The 19,258-nt window shown below is 41.3% G+C and overlaps 1 protein-coding gene across 1 annotated transcript in view; it reads right to left on the minus strand.

Annotated features, from left to right (window-relative positions):
* The window catches only part of SULF1 (sulfatase 1), a 128,818-nt gene that overhangs the window by 53,188 nt on the left and 56,372 nt on the right, over positions 1 to 19,258 (minus strand). Inside the window, 3 exon segments of the mRNA XM_074319303.2 lie at positions 7,435 to 7,674; positions 17,763 to 17,994; positions 18,298 to 18,369. Of these exon segments, the coding sequence (XP_074175404.2) occupies positions 7,435 to 7,674; positions 17,763 to 17,934 (412 nt within the window). The 5' untranslated portion in view covers positions 17,935 to 17,994; positions 18,298 to 18,369.

The following is a 19,258-nucleotide window of genomic DNA, read 5'->3' on the forward strand; positions in this document are numbered from 1 at the left end:
AATTCTCCTAATGAGGGTTTCTTGTCTTCACAGATTAACCAACCACCTTCTCACAAAGAATCACAACATGTTTTTCTGACAAAAGGCAACATAACTGGGAGTCATAGGCAACTGACCAAGACCACACCCCACCATCATTACTTCAGAAAGGGTCTGTTTCCAGGAACTACCACTTAATGAGCTCAGGCACAGATCTCGCCTCTGGCCTGCTCCTCGGCCCTGGGGGTTGATTCCATTTTTCTCTCTTTTTGTCTTCCAAGCAGTAAAAGAGTATAATGGTTTGGGATATAAACCCGAGAGCCAGCCCGCCTGGGATCCAGTCCTGGCTTGCTACTTGCTAGCTATGAGTCCACGGGCAAGGTACTTGACTGTCTCGCCCTCCAATTCCCTTTCTGTAAAACCGAGAAGGTGATCATGGCAGTGGTAGGGTGGTTGTCAGGATTAAAAGATCTCAGACACAAGTATTTGCTGAACACTGTGCCTGGCACGTAATAAGGGCTTTTTAAGTGCTGCTGTCGCTAGTATTATTATCAGCACCGCCACCATTGTGATCCTTTCAACTCTGAGTTCTGATTTGAAGTCATTCACCATTCAGCAGTACAAGGGAACCTCATCCTAGAGTTGAAAGATTTTTTAAGAGGTTACATAGTTTTCTTTTCCCATCTGACTTACTTTTGTGGCAACAAATTCTCACCCATTTGGCTTCCATTTTCCTGCTTGATTCATTTTAAAAGCTGTCCTGCTACTTTTGGTTGTATTTTTGTGTGTTTTCCTCTCAGGGCAGCCGTGCCAAGTCATTCCTGCCCTCCCCTCATTGTTTCACTCGTTAGGTTATTTTGTACTGTTTCTTACCCCTTGCCATGGCGATTCCCTCTCTGTTAATCCTCCCCTTGTAAACTATTTCTGCAAGTTTCCTAACCACGCTTGTTATTCATGTCAGAACTCCCTCCAGGTTTTTGGTGTCTTTGTGTTAATGGAGTGTAAAAAATGTACTCAGTATTCCAGATGTGCCCTCACCCATCACGCTTGTTCCAAGAGAGACTGGGAGCTCATGAGTCACGATGTGGCACCCCAGTGTTGGCAGCTTCAAGTGACGCTGGCCTTTCTTGTTGCCTCCTGACACGGAGACTCATTTGTAATCACCCCTGGCCTCTTTCAACATTACGCTTCCTGGTAGCGCTCTGCAATTGATTATCTGGGCTTCTAATTATTTTCCTCCAGATGTATTAAATCTCTTTTTCCCGCCCCAAAATGAATTTCATTTTCTCGCTCATATTGCCTTTATATTATGTGTAGTTTGAAGTTTTTCTCTCTTTTGGCATTGGCAATTCAACTCGACTTACTACTATGCTATCTGAATATATTGCTAACATGCCATCATCCTTCCATATCATTTTCTTCTCTGGGACTCCATTAAGCACATACCTTCACAGCTGTTTAAGAAGGTGCTGGTGGTGGTGGTGGTGGGGTTAAGTGACAGGGAAAAAGATTAGAAACACCTGATTATAATTATTTTTGACTTTAGGCCATGATACTCTGTCTACGACTATCTGTTCCACAACACGTAGAAAAATTTCCTTGAACTATATGAAGCAAAGGCATTTATTTTTAAGTCGGCTTAAAAATAGTAACTACATAAAAGACCTTTGATGCCGTAGAGAAGTTAAATCTTGTTTAATAGAAAAATGGCATACTAACTGAGCTTTTACTCTATGTAATTGATAGATGTGGGTCGCAGGATTTCACTGGTAGTAACTGAAAATATACACAATTTTAAACCAAGTTAAAATTATGATTTATTCTTACGTCGACTTGTACACATGAGTCTGGTTTCCCCAATTAGATTGTAAATCTAATGAAGAAAGGGGTCTTATTTTATATCTCTTCATATCCCAGTGTCTAGTGTAGTGCTAAGCCTACTGTGGTTCAATGAATAGCATACTGTATCACATGTTTATGTGCTTACCAAAAAGCTATAATACCATAACTCATAAAAATAGGAATATTAGTTTGCCTTACTTTAAATTAATCCTACGTTAAAACAATCCCATGTTAGAGAATTAGTATACTTGCTATAAGTTACATAAATTTTGCAATGCACCATATTTTGCCATGTATAATGCGTATTTTTTTGCATAAATTTATGAAGGAAAAATAAGGATGAGCCATAATACATGGGTAGTACTAATTCCGTATCTACATAAATATTTTTAATTCTTTTATTTATGATTATGAGTTAAAAGTGTAACTCTAGAAATCAATAACAATATCCATATGCAAAATAATACCCTGGAATACAATCATCGGTTTTGTCGAACTTATGACGAACTTGCAACTGCAAAGAGTTCTTGGCCTTCTATGATGCGTAAATATAGTAAATTTGTTACCGTTACATAAAATTTCTTGTACCTTATGTCTTGTTGTTGTGCTTTGTAATTACTTGTTACATTAAATTTCTTGTACCGTATATTAAAAAATAAATGCTAAAATTCTTTTATAATACAAACAACAAGCACCTAAATGTAAACAAATAAAATTTTGAATTGAAAAACTAAAATGAAAAATTTTTTCCCCTGAAAGTTTGGGCCAAAAACGTGGGTGCGCATTCTACATTGCAAAATACGTTAAAAAGATATGAAATTAGAAAATTGATTAATTTGTCTAAATTATTTTGTTACAAAAGAATTCTTTACAAAAAGATTTATTGCAGATCTCTATAAAATATTACCCCTTCCACTCCAGTGATATGAAGTAGAATTTTAGTAAGACTAAAATTTAATTCACATGAGAGTTCATGTATCTCGTGTTCTGATTATAATTTGAACACTACAATTTTTAAATAAATCAACATAATAATTACAGTGATTATAATAAAATTACAGTATAATTTTGGACAGAAAAACAACTTAGGAATCATCCTAGTTCAATCTTTGCATTATAAACATTGGAAAACTGGCCTTTACAAGTTCTCGGAACAAATTAAAGGCAGAGCTAGGATGTGATTGCAGCTCTCCTGAGTTTTTGTTCAGCATTTTTGTTAACACTTGATGCTGCCTCTCAAATGTGGGTTATTACTTTTACCTTAAAAACTTATCCTAAGTATTACATTCATGTCTATACCCTCACAAGAAATGTAAACTAAATTTTGTTTTTGAGCATACAGTCAGGCAGGATATTCACTTTTATGACAGATATCCCATGTCATTCCCAGTTCACTTGTCAGAACATAAAATGCAAGACACGTTACTGTATTTTCCCTTTCTCGAACATTTAAGCTGTTGTAGAGTCATATTTTCCATGAGTAAATTTAGAAAAATTTAGGCGATAGCCAGTCCAAAAATATGCCTCAGTTCTGAAAAAGAAAATTCATGTCATGTAATAGTAAATATAATATTGGATCAATTTGATTCATTAAATCCATGTATTCTGGATGCCTCCCAAAATAAGCCTTTTAGTAATTTGTCTTCTCTGAGCTGTTCTTCATAAATCTGATTGCTGCTTTAAGCTGCTCTCTTAATGGATATTTATATGTAATACACATTTCAGTTTCTTTCATTTTTTTTTTTTAGGTTCTCCGCTAAATGTTCTAAATAATGTATTCATTATTAGGAAAACAATAAAATATTTATACATTGGCTCTTTTCCGACTAGTCTAGTGGCTCGTAAATAATTATGCTGGTTTGATCCCTACTCACCAGTTCTTAATTTCCTAAGGTGCCTGTCATCTTGATGTGCTTATTTGTCTATTTTCAAATGTTTCTCTGTCCATGGCTAGATCAATAATTATCATCGTAGAGACATCTTTACTTCCTAATTGTTTCAGACACTTCAATAAGTTCCCATCAAAGATAAATTTAAACTCTGTAGCTCTCTATCACTGCCATTTTAGTCTTCCGTTCGTAATTTTTCTGATTTATGAATGGGCACATCAAAATTTATTTTCCTAACTAAAATAATTTGGAAAAGTCTTTTGTTTCCCTTAAAAATTCTTTTTAATTTGTAAGATGACTCACTATAAATTCCATTGTTACTTCAGTGTCTATCTGGACCCTTGGGGGAAAAGCTTGGCTTCGGAATCAGATTTAATTTTCAGGAACAAATCTCCTGTGCTTGGAGAAGACGACTAACTGAAACAGGCCCACTAGGCTGTACAAAAGGATAGACACCCCTGCCACTGGGGAGGCCACAGTGTGCAGTTTCATCCTAGACCTAACCCACAAGGTTAGAGCAGCATACTGGAAACAGGCCTGAAGACGATGCCTGCTCTTGACATTAGAACATCAAATGTGTCCCTTCAGCAAGTCACCTTCATCTGTGAGTCTAAGTTTGCTCATCTGAAAATAAGGGAATTGAATTAAACTAGCTTGGAGTTTTATTTAAGCTCTGGGAATCCACTGTAGGGTGGATACAGCCTAGCATAATTAAAACAAGTACCAGAATACACTACGTTTCTTAGAAGCAACGACGGTGTTTTTATCTTGGCGACTCAGTGTACTTTGCAATGGATGGTGTTTCAGTTTTTGCCTTTGCTATCCTAGAAGCTTATTTGCGAATAGACAGCCTTTCTCTGTAACTCCATGGCATGCAGCTTATATATCAATCTTTGCCTTGACTTTAACTAGTTCTACTCTTTATTTCCATTTGCCAGAGTCCTAATTGCTCTATATTCTATTATGTTATATGTTTCTCTGTAAGGCTTGATATATGATAGAAGCACATCTAAAGAAACAATGTAGAGGAAAGGCTGGGGAGTCTGATGTGCTGGATTCATTCTATCACGGACTAGCTTGTCTTCTTAAACAATGAACTCTCGAGTCGTCATTTCTTCACTGGTAACATGGACAAATCCTTTCTTTCAAGGTTGCTGTCAGAATCAGGTGAGACAACTTAGCTAAAATGCCTGGTATAGGGTAGCTAATTTCTTTCTTTCTCCTCTTTCTTTACTGAGCTAAAGCTTACAATCAATAATTGTATATTGGGGCCAGCCCAGTGGCTCAGGCGGTTAGAGCTCCATGCTCCTAACTCCGAAGGCTGCTGGTTCGATTCCCACATGGGCCAGTGGGCTCTCAACCACAAGGCTGCCAGTTCAACTCCTTGAGTCCCGCAAGGGATGGTGGGCAGCGCCCCCTGCAACTAAGATTGAACATGGCACCTTGAACTGAGCTGCCGCTGAGCTCCTGGATGGCTCAGTTGGTTGGAGTGCATCCTCTCAACCACAAGGTTGCCAGTTTGACTCCCACAAGGGATGGTGGGCTGCGCCCCCTGCAACTAGAAATGGCAACTGGACCTGGAGCTGAGCTGTGCCCTCCACAACTAAGACTGAAAGGACAACAACTTGAAGCTGAATGGCACCCTCCACAACTGAGATTGAAAGGACAACAACTTGACTTGGAAAAAAAAGGCCTGGAAGTACACACTGTTCCCCAATAAAGTCCTGTTCCCATTCCCCAATAAAATCTTAAAAAAATAAATTGTATATATTTAAGGTATACAACCTGATACAACCTGATAGCCTGATACGTATAAACATTATGAAATATTCATGATCGCCAAGCCAATCAACATATCCATCACCTCACATCTTTATTACCTTCCTTTTTTCCCCTTTGTGGTGAGACAAAGATCTACCCTCTTAGGTATATAATACAATATCGTTCACTCTAGTCACAATGCTGTATACTATATCTCCAGAATTTATTCATCTTCTTTTTCCCCTTTTTTGGTTTCACCCTGAAACAACTTAGCAAACCCTAGTTGACCGCTCTCAGTCCTGGCAGGGTTCTCTGTGTCACCCCACATCTCTATTTCTTATCACGGACATCGTCCCTATTGCTCTGGATATGGTGAGAGCCCCAACCCTTCAAGCTGCGTGTCTACTGCTAAGGGATTAAATTATAGGGAGCCTGGGAGTTGAAAGGCACTGATCTCACACAATGCTTTCCATGAGCAAAATGCAACTGGGTGGTTAAAATCAGTAACCAGGCATTAGGGGACCATTTCTGATTTTGCTTCTGAGCTGGTCACACGATATTTGAAATCCCCACCTCAGGTATAAAACAGAGCCAAGTACACTCGCTGTCTCTGAAGCCTACAGGGAGGTTTGATGGATTTGCAAATTGCTTTGGAGCTCTCCGATGAAAGGTGCCATAAATTTAAATCACACATTCAGGAGAAAACACACTCAGGATAAGGCACTCTGAGCAACCTAGTTTCTTTCCTGAGCATAAGCCAATGTTCTTGAGATGCACGCAAGGAGTTTCTTCTGAGTGGAGAGCTTAAGATGCCTGGGAATGACAATTCCCACCATGAATATTTCACCATGAATATTTTCATTCATATATAAGTATCAAGTGCCCATGGGGCGTTCTGCAAAGAAGCAAATGGCCACATATTTCCTGAGTCCAGTGGGAAAGCTTACTTTCATTTTATAAAGAGATTTAAGAGAATATATTTATCTGAAATCCTTTATGTTTATACCTTCAGATGAGAGAATCTATTGAATCATTTCCAACAGGCTTTAAGGATGACATCACTAATTCTCAGTGGTTCTGAAAAACACTATTTTGCACTGTGGCCCCTCTAGCGATATCCTTGCTTCTTTTCATGGAGAAATGCAGAGAAAACCCCCAGAGAGCATCTAAATGTTAAAAGAATAAAGGCTTTGGTGAGGGTTGGTGAGGGACCATCTTAGGAGAAGGTGCCTTGCTTCTTTCTCAGAAAGACTGGAATGATTTTCATGACCTCTCTTGAAAGAGGACCCCAATCTTCAAAAGACCAGCTAACCTAAACCTTTCTTTTGCTGTATGTAGGTGAAATAACAAGAGGCGTAGTCATGGCCTTTTTGTCCTGGAAGATGGAGGTGAACATTTGAGATCTACAAATGACCACAACTGAAGCTAAAGAAACCCCAAATCCTATTAATTTTGAAGGAATAAATAGATGAATTAATAAGCTACACATCATTCGTTTATTCATTCACCTACTGTGTGTCCCAGACTTCCCTGGGGGAGATGCTAAGCAATTTCAAAACCCTTGATGGTTTCTCACTGAAACAAGCAGCACGATTTACCAACATCTAAGACCAGCTTCAAGTGGTTCCATGATTCCTCAAGATTTGGGGAAGTTGAGGGAAGCAGGAAAACGTGATACAAATGCATCTGTTGTAAGTTCTCCTGAAAAATTCCAACTGCTGGGTGCTCTGATGGGCACACCATTTTCATAACATGTCCAGTAAGAATCATTCTGACTTTTCTCTAAAGGCTTTCTCATGGGTACATCCTTCAGAGTGAAAAGGCTACTGATACAGCCTAGAATACTTCCATTGAGGCACTTACTGGAACGCCATATATTTCATTATACAGTGCCTTTTCCTGTTTCTAAGACATATTCTCAAAGGCTCGTGAGAGCCTAACGGCCAGCAAGGTCACCCTTTACCTGTTCTGTAGCCGGTGTTGTTAAGATACACAGCGAAAGTCCGAGGTTCGTGCATCGCCTGCCATGAGGGGGAAGAGCAATTCTCATTGTTGGTGAAGACGTTATGGTTGTGCACGTACTTCCCTGTGAGCATGGAGGACCGGGAAGGGCAGCACATGGGCGTGGTCACAAAGGCGTTGGTGAAAGTGGTCCCACCGTGCTCCATGATCCTCCGCGTTTTGTTCATGACTTGCAGGGACCCTGAAAGGCACAATTCCAGTGTCGCTGAGCAGAGCACCCCACACAAACACCCATTTCTGTCTTGTCACTCCGTGACTCGGCTCCCCTGATTTATCAACTTCCTCCCCTTGGCTTGAAGGAGTCTATAATTTGACCCGCACTCATTTCCAGCACAAAATGAAACGTGGGATCCTACCAGCTCAAGTATTTTGCAGAATAATAAACACATGTCAGCTTCTCACCTTCTTAATCACAAGAATAAATAAATAAATAAATGAATGAATGAATGAATGAATGAATAAATAAATAAAAGGGGCAGGCTAATCTGATAATTAAAGCTAGAATTCGAGATAGGGAGCAGATTCAAAGGCCAGCCGCCCTTTGAAGATTATAGGAAACAATAGCCTGTTACACAGAGCATCAACCCCCCAGCCCACCCCACATGCACAAAGCTAGTGACACTGCAGAGATGACTAGTGTTTTAATCATAGAAATAAAAGAGGAAAAAAAATCCTATTAACCATAAGTCCCTCTAACACGCCTGTATTTAATTAAAAAAAAAAAAAAGTCTTCAATGTAACTTGGTATCCTATAGCAAACTCACCAAATGCCTGCCAGTTTTTTTTTTGTTTTTTTTTACCAGGATAGCACTACCAGTTTATATTTTCACCTGTTTACATGTAATTTTAAAAGACAGGCTGTATGCTTGGGAAAGAGCTATGATTCTAATCCACTCAAACGTATTTGCGTAGTCGTAAAATCTTCCATTTTAACTGTAAAAGATGAAACTGTAACATAAGATTGCTGAGGAAGAAAAAAAAAATTCTATTTCGATTACTGGATTCAGCCAAACACTGCAGCTGAAACACATCCAACTACTGCAGAAAAAAGCACAGGCCAGAATTCAATAGCCTTTTCAGGACTTGTCAAGAAATGCACTACAGTGCACTACAGCCAAACCCACTGCATTTGATTCCTCCTGGAGCCTCACATTTCCAACAGGTCCCACTTCTTCCAAAGAAAGGGAGAAAGTCTATGTAGTTTTCCAGCAAGGAAGGAAATCGTAATGCAAACCAGGCAAGCATTCAGAGCAGAAGAGAAGCGAGCCACCGTCCAAAAAGCCACAGTTAGCTTGATTTTTTCACATACCAGCTTTTACCGTTCACGTGAAACACAGGAAAACAGGAGGAGCGTTTCTAATTGGGTCTTTTTAGAGTTCCCTAAAATACGTTTCACTTAGGAGGACTCCTAACTGCCTTTTCCCCCTCTGGATGTCTTCAGGGGCTCAAGCAACCTTTTTGTAATCAGTGAATAACAAGTAGTGAGCGCCCATTTCATGCTGAACAGTCCATCAACCTTGCACGCTGGGCTGGTCCCCAAGTGTAGCATTCACAAAGGAAATGCAAAATTGTGTGCTGCCTCTGGTTTTCAGGAGTCAACTACCTAGAAGAGAGCGTACATATAAAAATCCCTTGAAGATATTTGCAAAGCAACTTACACACACGAGTATGGATATAGCAGTAGCCGTGTCTCTGGGGATAGAGGAGACCAGGAATGCATGTCTCATAAGAGTTCTGAAGCAAGAGATGAGGGCAAGTGGAAGGAGAGGAGGGAGAAAAAGCGGATTGTTGGGAGAACAGGGAGGATGCTAAGAAGTCAGTGGAGTGATGAGTACTACACACTGATATCCTGGAATCAAAAAGAAAATGGAGGATTCTCGGCATGAAATGTGGGAGGTGGAGGTAGCAACGAGCTGGGAGACTGCAAAGAGATGTTTGGATTTGACAGAATAGACAAAATGAAGGCAGAGTCGGTTCTTTGTCAAAGGCATGAACATCATGCTAAGAAAAAGTCTTTGAGAGGTGCTGCTGTGGCAATGTGGCAATGGGGTTATGTGGGAACAGGCGGATCCATTGAGGGTGGAGTCAAGAAGTCACTGAAGCCATCAGGCCATGAGGTGAAAAAAAACCTGAGCTGGACTGTGTCTCTAAAAATAGAGCAACTCTAAGAAGCAGACCCAAGAAACTTTGTAATGCATCAGAGGGCTACGAGTTGACCTCAAAGTTTTCGGCATAGGAAGAAGACTGCAGACGTAATTGTTTCACGATTGCTCAAGAAGTAACTAAAAAGAAATATGCACTATAGAAGACCATTTTAGAAATGTTGCATTTTATATTTGTATTGGTTGATCAAATAGGGGGAAACATCCTGGACATAAATAGATGAGTAGGATCATGGGAGTGGGGACAGAGTCCAAAGTCTGATGAACAGTCTAAAGATGCTGAAGTCTGTTCACTTCGTCCTCTCTCCTCTTTAGAGTTCTGTAGTACTTACGCACTGTGATATCTTGAATTTTGGGAAAACTCAACAAACACTGTTGATGGACTTTCATTGCCTAATATTGGCTTCATTTCAAAGGATGAGTTCTTACAGTTTCCTTTATGAGCCTAATTCTTAGCTGAATTCAAATTAGAAAAAAAAAAAAAAATAGAGCTTGAGGCCATCTTCCAAAGTCTTGAATCACAAAGCTACAATCTCCAATTTATAGACTAATCCGGCCTGAAACTATGGGATGATAGGTAAAAATTTGATGTAAGGTTAAATAATATAAAAACAGGCTAAAACTTAGCCCAGTTCAAAATTTCCGGAATTACCCAAGCCAGGGCTCTCGCCTCATTCTAAGGATCACACGTTTCTTAATTAACTAAGCTGACTGTCGAGGTCCTCAACAAGCCCTGCCAATGCTCTGCTTCCAACGAGTCCCCATGTTAAAGGGGCGGATGAAGACATTGGTCCCGCTGTTACCGTGACCACTGCATTTCCACCACTGGCGCTTGTGAAAGTGGGCATCTGGCTTGAAGTTTCTCAGTAGAGAGGAGATTCGGAGACAGTCTTCCCCCAACTTTAAAAATCACCCAGAGAACACATTAAAACACAGAATTCTGGGCCCACCCACAGATACTGACCTAGTAAGACCAGGGAAGGGCCAGATAATTTGCATTTCTAACACGCTCCCTGTCCATGGTCCACACCTGGAGAAGTATTCTAGGCTGGACACAGAATCAGGGAAGCCTTGAGCTGGGAGAGACTTTGGTGGCTGCCTTGTTTTAAGTGACCTAAGTGGCTCAGACCACTTCCAAGGCTGCAAGATACTATAGACAGGAAAAGAAAACACTGATTTCATATTTACTCTCAGGTTCTCCATTAAGTGTTTCACATACATCAATCCATGTAATCCTGACAGTAAACCTTTGTAGCGGGTGCTATTATATATTATTCTCATATTAGGGATGATATAAATAAGGTGCAGAGGGTGAAATAACATGCCCAGGGCCACACAAACCTACGGAGCAGAGCCCAGATGCAGTGCAGGCAGCCTGCTCTAGAGACCATCTCTTAAGCTCCATCTAGGCTGTGACATTGATGTTTTCAAGACGAAGAAACAGAAATGATATCTGTTTGCAGTCAAGAGATGCCTCCCTTGCTGGAGCCTCATACTTTGCTTCATCTGGACTCTTAGGGGAGATACTAACAGACACTGATGCCTGCCTCCTGCCCTCTGAAGCACTGGCGTGATCTCAGTAGCTGAGGCCCCAGTAAAGGGTGAGGACTACAGACGTGTCTGTCTTCAGTCATTGACAGCCACGTTGGTGTTCAACGCGGCCTCCGCTTGGTGCATTCCCTGGCTAGACACGGATGATGAAGTGCAGGAATCATACCTTTTCCCTCTGCTGAGCACCAGACTGCCACCCCTCCCACCCCCCAAGCAAGAAGCCTGAATTCCTTATCATTTAAAGTTGTCCTGTGAGGTGGAAGCCTGACAGGGATGCTATGAAGTGACTGTAATGAGTCCCACAGCTGAGCAGGCTGGCTTGACGACAAGGAAGGTCCAGGCCACAGTGGAGTCCGAGGACTGCCAAGAAAAGCTGTCCCAGTACCAGAGTTGCAGGTTAGGACTGGGGACCTCTGCCATTGCTCCTGCAAGGGTGGGGAGGCCATGACAGGATGCTGCCGGGTCAGCGGTGACTGGGGGGTAAAAGCGGGGCGGGTGGTAAGGAGAAGCGGCACTCTTCGGGAATCCTGCAAAAACTACCAGGTTTGCGAGTTGGGTGGTGTTAAAAATCCAGGCTCTAGGGAGAGTACTTTGGATGGAGTATGTGATAGGGTATTGGGGCTGGATGGAAGCATGGCCAGGAAGTGAAATCATTCTACACACTCCAACTCATATATTCCCAAATTATCTGTGCAAAAAAGGTCAGGAGGGAGAAAATGTCCCACTCATCTGAATGACTTTACCAAAGTCACATAGAGAGCTTGAATGACTTTATTTACATGTTGAACTTTACAGCAATGTGTTACTTTTTGTGATTCAAGTATCTTAGCATTTGATTATTCAATATTTTGTACTATCAAACCTTAAAATTTTCATCAAGCCTACTTGTCATGTCCAGGAAAACTCACATACCCTGAAATGCAATAATAACTATTGTCATTACTATCCCTTAAGGAAATCCTGGGCATGTAGAATTCATATATACCTGGCTTCCAAGGGAGACACCCCATCACCCCACCAAGTGGATGGTACATGGTTTGATGAGTGACAGCAACAAGCAAACACAACCCTGATTAATTACACAGGGTTGTTTTTAGATGGCATTGTCTTATGATGAGGTAAGGTTAATGCTCTAAATATATAAACGGTCAGTACTGAATATATCACTGCTATCTTCTCATATGCCAACTGTTAAGTATAGAACCTTAAACAGTGCCATTTCCAATATTAAAAGTGGCTTTATTGGTCTAGTGAATATTTCAATTCTGAAACGTAAGACAAAAGTAACATGATAAAACAGTGTACCTTCTTCTATCCAAACTGTGGAATTGGTAGGAAAAAAACCAGATGTTTTGGCTAAAACCAGTGGAAGAAAAACAAATTGGGGAATGAAGGGACCAAGAAGCAGATAATAAATCAGTCTGGAGTGTTTCTAGGCCACTTGGACTCATTATTTTTTTCCCCCAAAGAGCAAAAGGCCATTAAAAGTGGAGACTAGTTTCTGATCTGAGGGGAATGAAAATGAAATGCCTGCAGAGCTAGACAGAGAAGGTTAGCAAGTGAAGGCAGCCAGGTATAAGAAAATCACAGGGTTCTTGCCCGTTCAGTTTTGCACATTTGATAGCCATGGAGGTGCACAGGACTCTTCCCTGACTATAAGAAAAAACACAGTATGGCCATGATGAATGGGCCTACGTGTTGGGAAGCAATGGAGAGTGGTGGGGACCCGGGACATCCTGGGGAAGAAATGCCTGACGTAATGAGGGCAGCTTTGACTGATTTCAAGCATCTAATAGATCGTTGCCTCGTGGAAATGCAAGCCCTCATTCTTCGGAATTTTCAAGAAAAGTTGGAACCTGGATTTTTTTTCCCCCCGTTTAAAATGTTGCCTTGATTTTACAAACTGTGCTGGTCAAGCAAAACACATCTATGGGCTAGCTCTGGATGGCAGAGCCCATTTGTGACCTTTGCTTTAAAGAAACAAAGGATTTCCATGTATTCATGGCTTCTTAATTCCACTATGATCTAAGAGAAGCATCGGTAGGGTCCGCGTTACTAAGATGTTAGCATCGGACCAATTTCCGAAGAGCATGAGAAATGCCACATCGAGTCAGATCAGGGGTCCAATCAGCTCAATAGTTTGTTTCTCAGAGTGGCAACAAGGGACCTTTTGGGAAAGATTTAGAACCTAATCTCTTTGACTCCAGTCCCCAAAGGTTAGGGGATTCCGACAAGCATTTCTGATTTTCTTGTTTGTGATTCAAAAAATATCTCAAGTTCAGGGACATAACAGTATAAACAACACGTCTCTTAGCTTTAGTGAAGCTTAACATTTGATCATAGTGGCTTCAGATTTATGTTTTAATTTTAAAATAAAATGTGGATACTGTCCACATTCTTCGTTACCTCTCCTTCCCCAGAGTTACCATCATCCAAAACTTTATGTTGACCATCATCATGCGTGTTTTCTTAGCTTAAAAAAGTGTAAACCTTCCACCCATTATCGTAGGCTAAAAACCTGGACTATTTACAGTTGTAGGCATAACCTGAACAACCTCTTAAGTTGTAGGAAAAAAACCCAAAAAACAAATCCAGAAGTAAGAGGACCATTAACCTCATTTAATCTTTCCACATAGTAAGTTTTCTTCTGGAATAATGGTCTTTGTCCGACGCACCCAACTTGGGTGGGATGACAACAAAATGAAATAATGAGAATGAATGTTCTTTGGAAAAAGATAAAGCATTACCCACATGCACTTTCATTAATGAATTCCTTACATGTCTTATTCCTTTCACAAAATATAGTTTATTTTATTTGTCCTCAAAGTTGAGGGAGTGGCCCCTATTTCTCCTGAATAAGAGCTTTCCTTCCCAGCTTGATTTCATAAACTTTGATGACAACCTTTCTCAGCCTTTGTCTTTCCAGACAAAGAAGTAGAATTGTTTTATTTTTCCCCCCAAAAGGGAAAGTATTCTATTACAGTTTTCCTAATTGTTTTCCTAAGCCTTTCCTAACTCTGTTATATTTTTCTGGAGGCACAGGAGCCAAAATTGCCTGCAGTATTACAGGTACAAAAAGTTTTGCTTAGGTGAATATTTATTCAAGCATTTGGTGAACATAATTACATGTAAGTAAACAAAACAAAACCCAACCATATCAAAACCACAGTAAGATACCACCTCACACCCATTAGGATAGCTATTATCAAAAAACAAAAACAAAAACAAAAACAAAAACAAAAACAGAAAATAACAAGTTTTGGTGAGGACATGGAGACACTGGAACCCTTGTGCACTGCTGGTGGGAATGTAAAATGATGCAGTTACTATGGAAAGTCTGGAAGTTCCTAAAAAAGTTAAAAATGAAATTACCAAATTGTCCAGCAAACCCCTTCCTGGATATAAACCCCAAAGAATTGAAAGCAGGGTCTCAAAGAGATATTTATAAACCTACGTTCACAGTAGCATTATTCACAATAGGTGGAAGCAACCCAAATTTCTATCAACAGGTGAATAGATAAAGAAAATGTCACACACACACACACACACACACACACACACACACACACACAGTAGACTAGTATTCAGCCTTCAAAAGGAAGGAAATTCTCATAGATGCTACAACATGGATGAATCTTAAAGAAGGACATTATGCAATGGGAAATAAGCCTGTCACGAAAAGACACATACTGTGTGATTCCACTTTTATGAAGCACTTAGTATAGTCAAATTCATAGAGATAGGAAGGAGAACAGTGGTTGCCAGGAGCTGGAGGGGTGGGAAGTAATTGTTTAATGGATCCAGAGTTTTAACTTTGTAAGATGAAGAGAGTTTTACAGATTCGTTGAAAAACAATGTGAATATACTTAACGTTACTGACCTGTACACTTAAAAATGGTTCCGATGGTAAGAAAAACAACAACCCCGAACCAACTAAAGTCTAGAGCAGTAAGATTCACGAGAGATGACGGGAACATCACAAAAGGCTCGGCAAAAGTCTCTGACAAGCAGTACCCGCTACCAAAGGCATAGTTTTTTTGCGGAGAAAGGAGATCTTCTCTAAACTTTTTATCCACGGGTCACTGTGGTTCGTCATGAACTTGTTTTGTCAACAAGATAATGAGACGCCTCTTATGCTCCTGTTACCTCTCTCACAGAACCTAGACTGTTACAAGCATATACAGGTTGTTTTTAGGAACGGCTCAATAAACATTTCTTGATAGGATGACTGATTGAAGGGAATGCATTTAAAGGTAGCTGTGGAGACCCAGACCTAACAGAGGTCCTAGTTTCACCATTTACTAGCTCACCACAGCCTACATAACTTCTCTGGGCCTCATTTTTCTAATGCATAAATTAAGGAGACTAATTGTTACAGTTTCATTGACTTATTGTGAAGATTAAATGAGTGATGGCATAGCATAGTATCTGGCTAGAAAATCAAGGAAAAGAGGTAAAGGTAACTATTAAGAAAACAACTGGGCTGATTAAACCTGGTCTGTGACCCTTTATCATTATGCTCACGTGCCTCCAATAGAGGCCAGTACTTAGTAATCGCTCAGTAAGTAATTACTGAATGAAAAATAAATGTATCGAACAATTCCTTAATTTATTTTAAAGACAAAGACATATACTCAAGAGGTAGATCATGATGGATAATTGTATTCATTTCTGGGGACTGTTACTTTCGCAGGCCCTCATGGGTCTATTTGCGGTTTATTTAGTACCTACTATATTTCCAGCATAGTCTCAGCATCAGGATTGCAACATAGACAAAACACACCCCTACCCTCTAATTGCTCTCAGTCAAGTGGAAGGGACAAACATGAAAGCACAGGATGGATTAAGGGCCACACCGGAGGTATGTCCGAGGTGGTGTAAAGTTCCAGCAACCTTGAGAGAGGGGAGTCCGGTTTTGGTGAGGGAAGACCCCTCGAGGGTAAGGCGTTTGAACTGGGTCATGAAGATAGACAGGGCTTCTCCAGGTGGAGAAAGCGGGGAAAGGCAGAGAGGACGAGATGTACAAAGGCATGAAACACAGGTGAGAGAGAAGAAGCCACCAGACATCTTCAGGGAAGTGTAAATTGTTTCCATGAAGCACAGAGCAAAAGTGGGAGGAAGGGAAGAAGCCTTACAGAGATGGGCTGGGGTGAGATGGCCCAAAGCTCATCTGCTTGCAGAGGAGAGGAGAGGAGAGGTGAGGGAAAAGCTGGGAGAGGGAAGGGTCTACAGATCCTGGCTGTAGTGACAGGGATGGATGTGAGCGATACTAAGGAAGGTGCATTCAAATGTGCTCACGTCATTTTACTTGATCTGTAGTAAGTGATTCAAAACTGAAACCACCAGCCTAAAGTCATACCTGCAAGACTTCATTTTGGCATGTTGCCTGAAAATCTACACTCTTGTTTAAAAAGTGAAGTGAGAAAGAGAAGACTGTATGCATCTGTCTCAATAATCATTACCTCCACTGACTTGAATGCATTTGCTTCCCGCTGAACCCAAGGAGTTAACTTAGTTGGAATTCCACGCTTTGGTTTCAAACTGGAAATCAAAGCCCTTTTCCAAGCAGATCAATTTCCAGCTCAGAGAATGTTCTCCTCAAGAACCCCAGCCAGAGGAGCCCTGTAAAGAAGGCAGGTGCTCTGCTAGCACCGAGTCTAGAAAACACTTGTGACAGTCAATTGAGTATGGTGGATAGATAAGCAGAGCTGAGTGAGGCCTGAGAGCGAGGAATTTGGGTCCAGGAAAATGGAAATGAGTGGGGGTGACAACTTGTCAGGGCAAGATTTTATCTGTCCTATGGTACCATCGAAAAACTTGACCCCAGGTTACAACCAAGAGTACGGGGTTGGGCCAAGACAGAAGAAGGTGAGAAGGTGAGAAACCCACTCAGATGATACAGAAGCTAAGGTGGGACCACCAGATGTCGGCAGGCTTTCTAAGCGATCCAGAATTAGTGCAGAGGAGCTAAGCGTTCAAAAAGGCATCATATCTAAGGGAGTAGTAGTGAATTAATACCAGAAGGTATAGAGAATATTGTAACTTTCAATTACCTAACAATTATGACATAAATAGATCATTCACTCTAATAATAAACCATTGAAAGTTCCTCTAGTATCTATCTATGTTTATATACATTGCATAGAATCAGTCATAATCTCACGCTCTTAGAAACAACTTTACCCAAATTTAAGGAAAAAAAAAAATTGAAACAACATTGCCCAAATTTAAAAAAATAAATAAATAAAAAGAGTTTCCAAGGTACACAATCAACTCCTTAACTTCTATAGTATTTAACCTGGGCTTCCTCCCCTCCTACTCTCCTGGGCCCCTCCCCAGACTGTTTCAAAAGCTTAAGACCAGAAATGTAATGTCGAAACACAAACTAAATGCCTTATATACTCAACACGAGTTCATTTTATACACTAGGTTGTTGGTGAAGGTACTCTAATTAAGTGCCCAACCCCACAATGTTCACCGACGGTTACTGATAATGAAGAAAGTCAGCAGGTCACGTGAGCAAAGAGACTAACAAGTGAGAAATCCAGCGTCTCACCCAGCTCCACATCTTGATCGTCAGTGAGCACGAGGATGATGTTGGGTCGAATGTTCTTCCGTTCCTGCGGTATGCGTCCTCTGAACCTCGGGGACCTGACCGTCGAACAGAGGCCCCCCAGCAGGTCTGTGCCCAGGACGGCCAAAACCAGAGCCCAGCAAGAATACTTCATTGTGTTGGGTCCAATGTCGCAAACCCGACGAAACGTCTCAGCCTCCTGGTTTCTGCAGGTCTGGGCAGTCAGAGAAAAAGCGAGAGGGAGAGACTGAAACGAAATCCAAACTCCAAACACAGTTGCAGAAAAAGGGCTTCAGCTAAGTGAGAACTGGCACATACGCTGGCAGAGAAAGGGCTGACAGGAGTCAGAAGCGGCAAACCCTCACAGGCCTTGGGTAGTTTTTTAAGCACTTGATTATTTTGCAAATTCACTTTTGTCCTTTATTCTCCTTCCAACTTTTCCTGTTTCAATTCACTGCCAAAATATCATTTCCAACATGGGGCTCGAGTGTAAAAGCTTTCTGACAAGAGCTAATACCTTGAATTAGGTATCCTGGTTGAAAATCAATTTCTATACCCAGAGGTGTTCAGCACATCTGCAGATGGGGTCCTAGAAGAAGGAGAAAAAAAATACAAAGAAAACATCAGTCAAGGATTTTGATACAGGTGTTTGGTCTGAAGTGGTCTCTCAAAACAGCATATTATACATATATACATACAGGCAGGCACACTCACACACACACACACACACACACACACACACACACACACACACACACATACACACTTCATCTGCACTCCAAAAGGGAGAAAAAGGAGGAAGCAACCTTCAGAACTGCTAACAAATGACTCAACATCTTCATTCCATAATCAGCTCCATAAAACGGAGCCAAGTGTATCATCCCCGCTCACACTCTAATCGTACTTTAAACATCCCCGAGAAAACTAACAATTTATCAGGAAGACGCAGCGGTGCCTGTCAAACCACAGCCCTGTGGAGAGTGCACCTGTGGGGCAGGTGGCACGGTGGCGCGAGGGGGCGTGTGGGGGGAGCGGGAACTCACCTGTGTAAGATACTGACTACTTATCGCAGCAGAATGAAACGCAAAGCTGTCACTTGTCATCTGCATTATGTCACTCACTACCCAGGAGAGTTCTTTCTGCTGACAAAGACTTCATAGTCAGTGACTGGGATGGCAACCTTTCCCAGCCTCCAAAAAGCTCCTAACTGTCCTCCATCAATCATCAGGGGAAGAGTCGCTTCCTTCGAGCAAGGTTGGTCCCTCTGTCCAGCCCGTGTCCTCAGTGCGCTGGCGCCAAAGGGGACAGAGCCCTCCTTTGACTGTCAGCACCAGCCTCACTATTAGCAGGACCGGCTGCAGCGCCACCAGCACAGAGGTGCTTTGCTGCAGCAGATCTAAACCCGCAGAGCAAAATGATTTACGGCTCCCAGGCTGGGGGGTGAGAGGCTAGCCTTCCACATTAAAAAAATAAATAAA

Source organism: Rhinolophus sinicus, chromosome 7 (assembly GCF_057876585.1).
Source record: "Rhinolophus sinicus isolate RSI-liver-muscle chromosome 7, RSI-T2T, whole genome shotgun sequence".
NCBI lineage: Eukaryota > Metazoa > Chordata > Mammalia > Chiroptera > Rhinolophidae > Rhinolophus > Rhinolophus sinicus.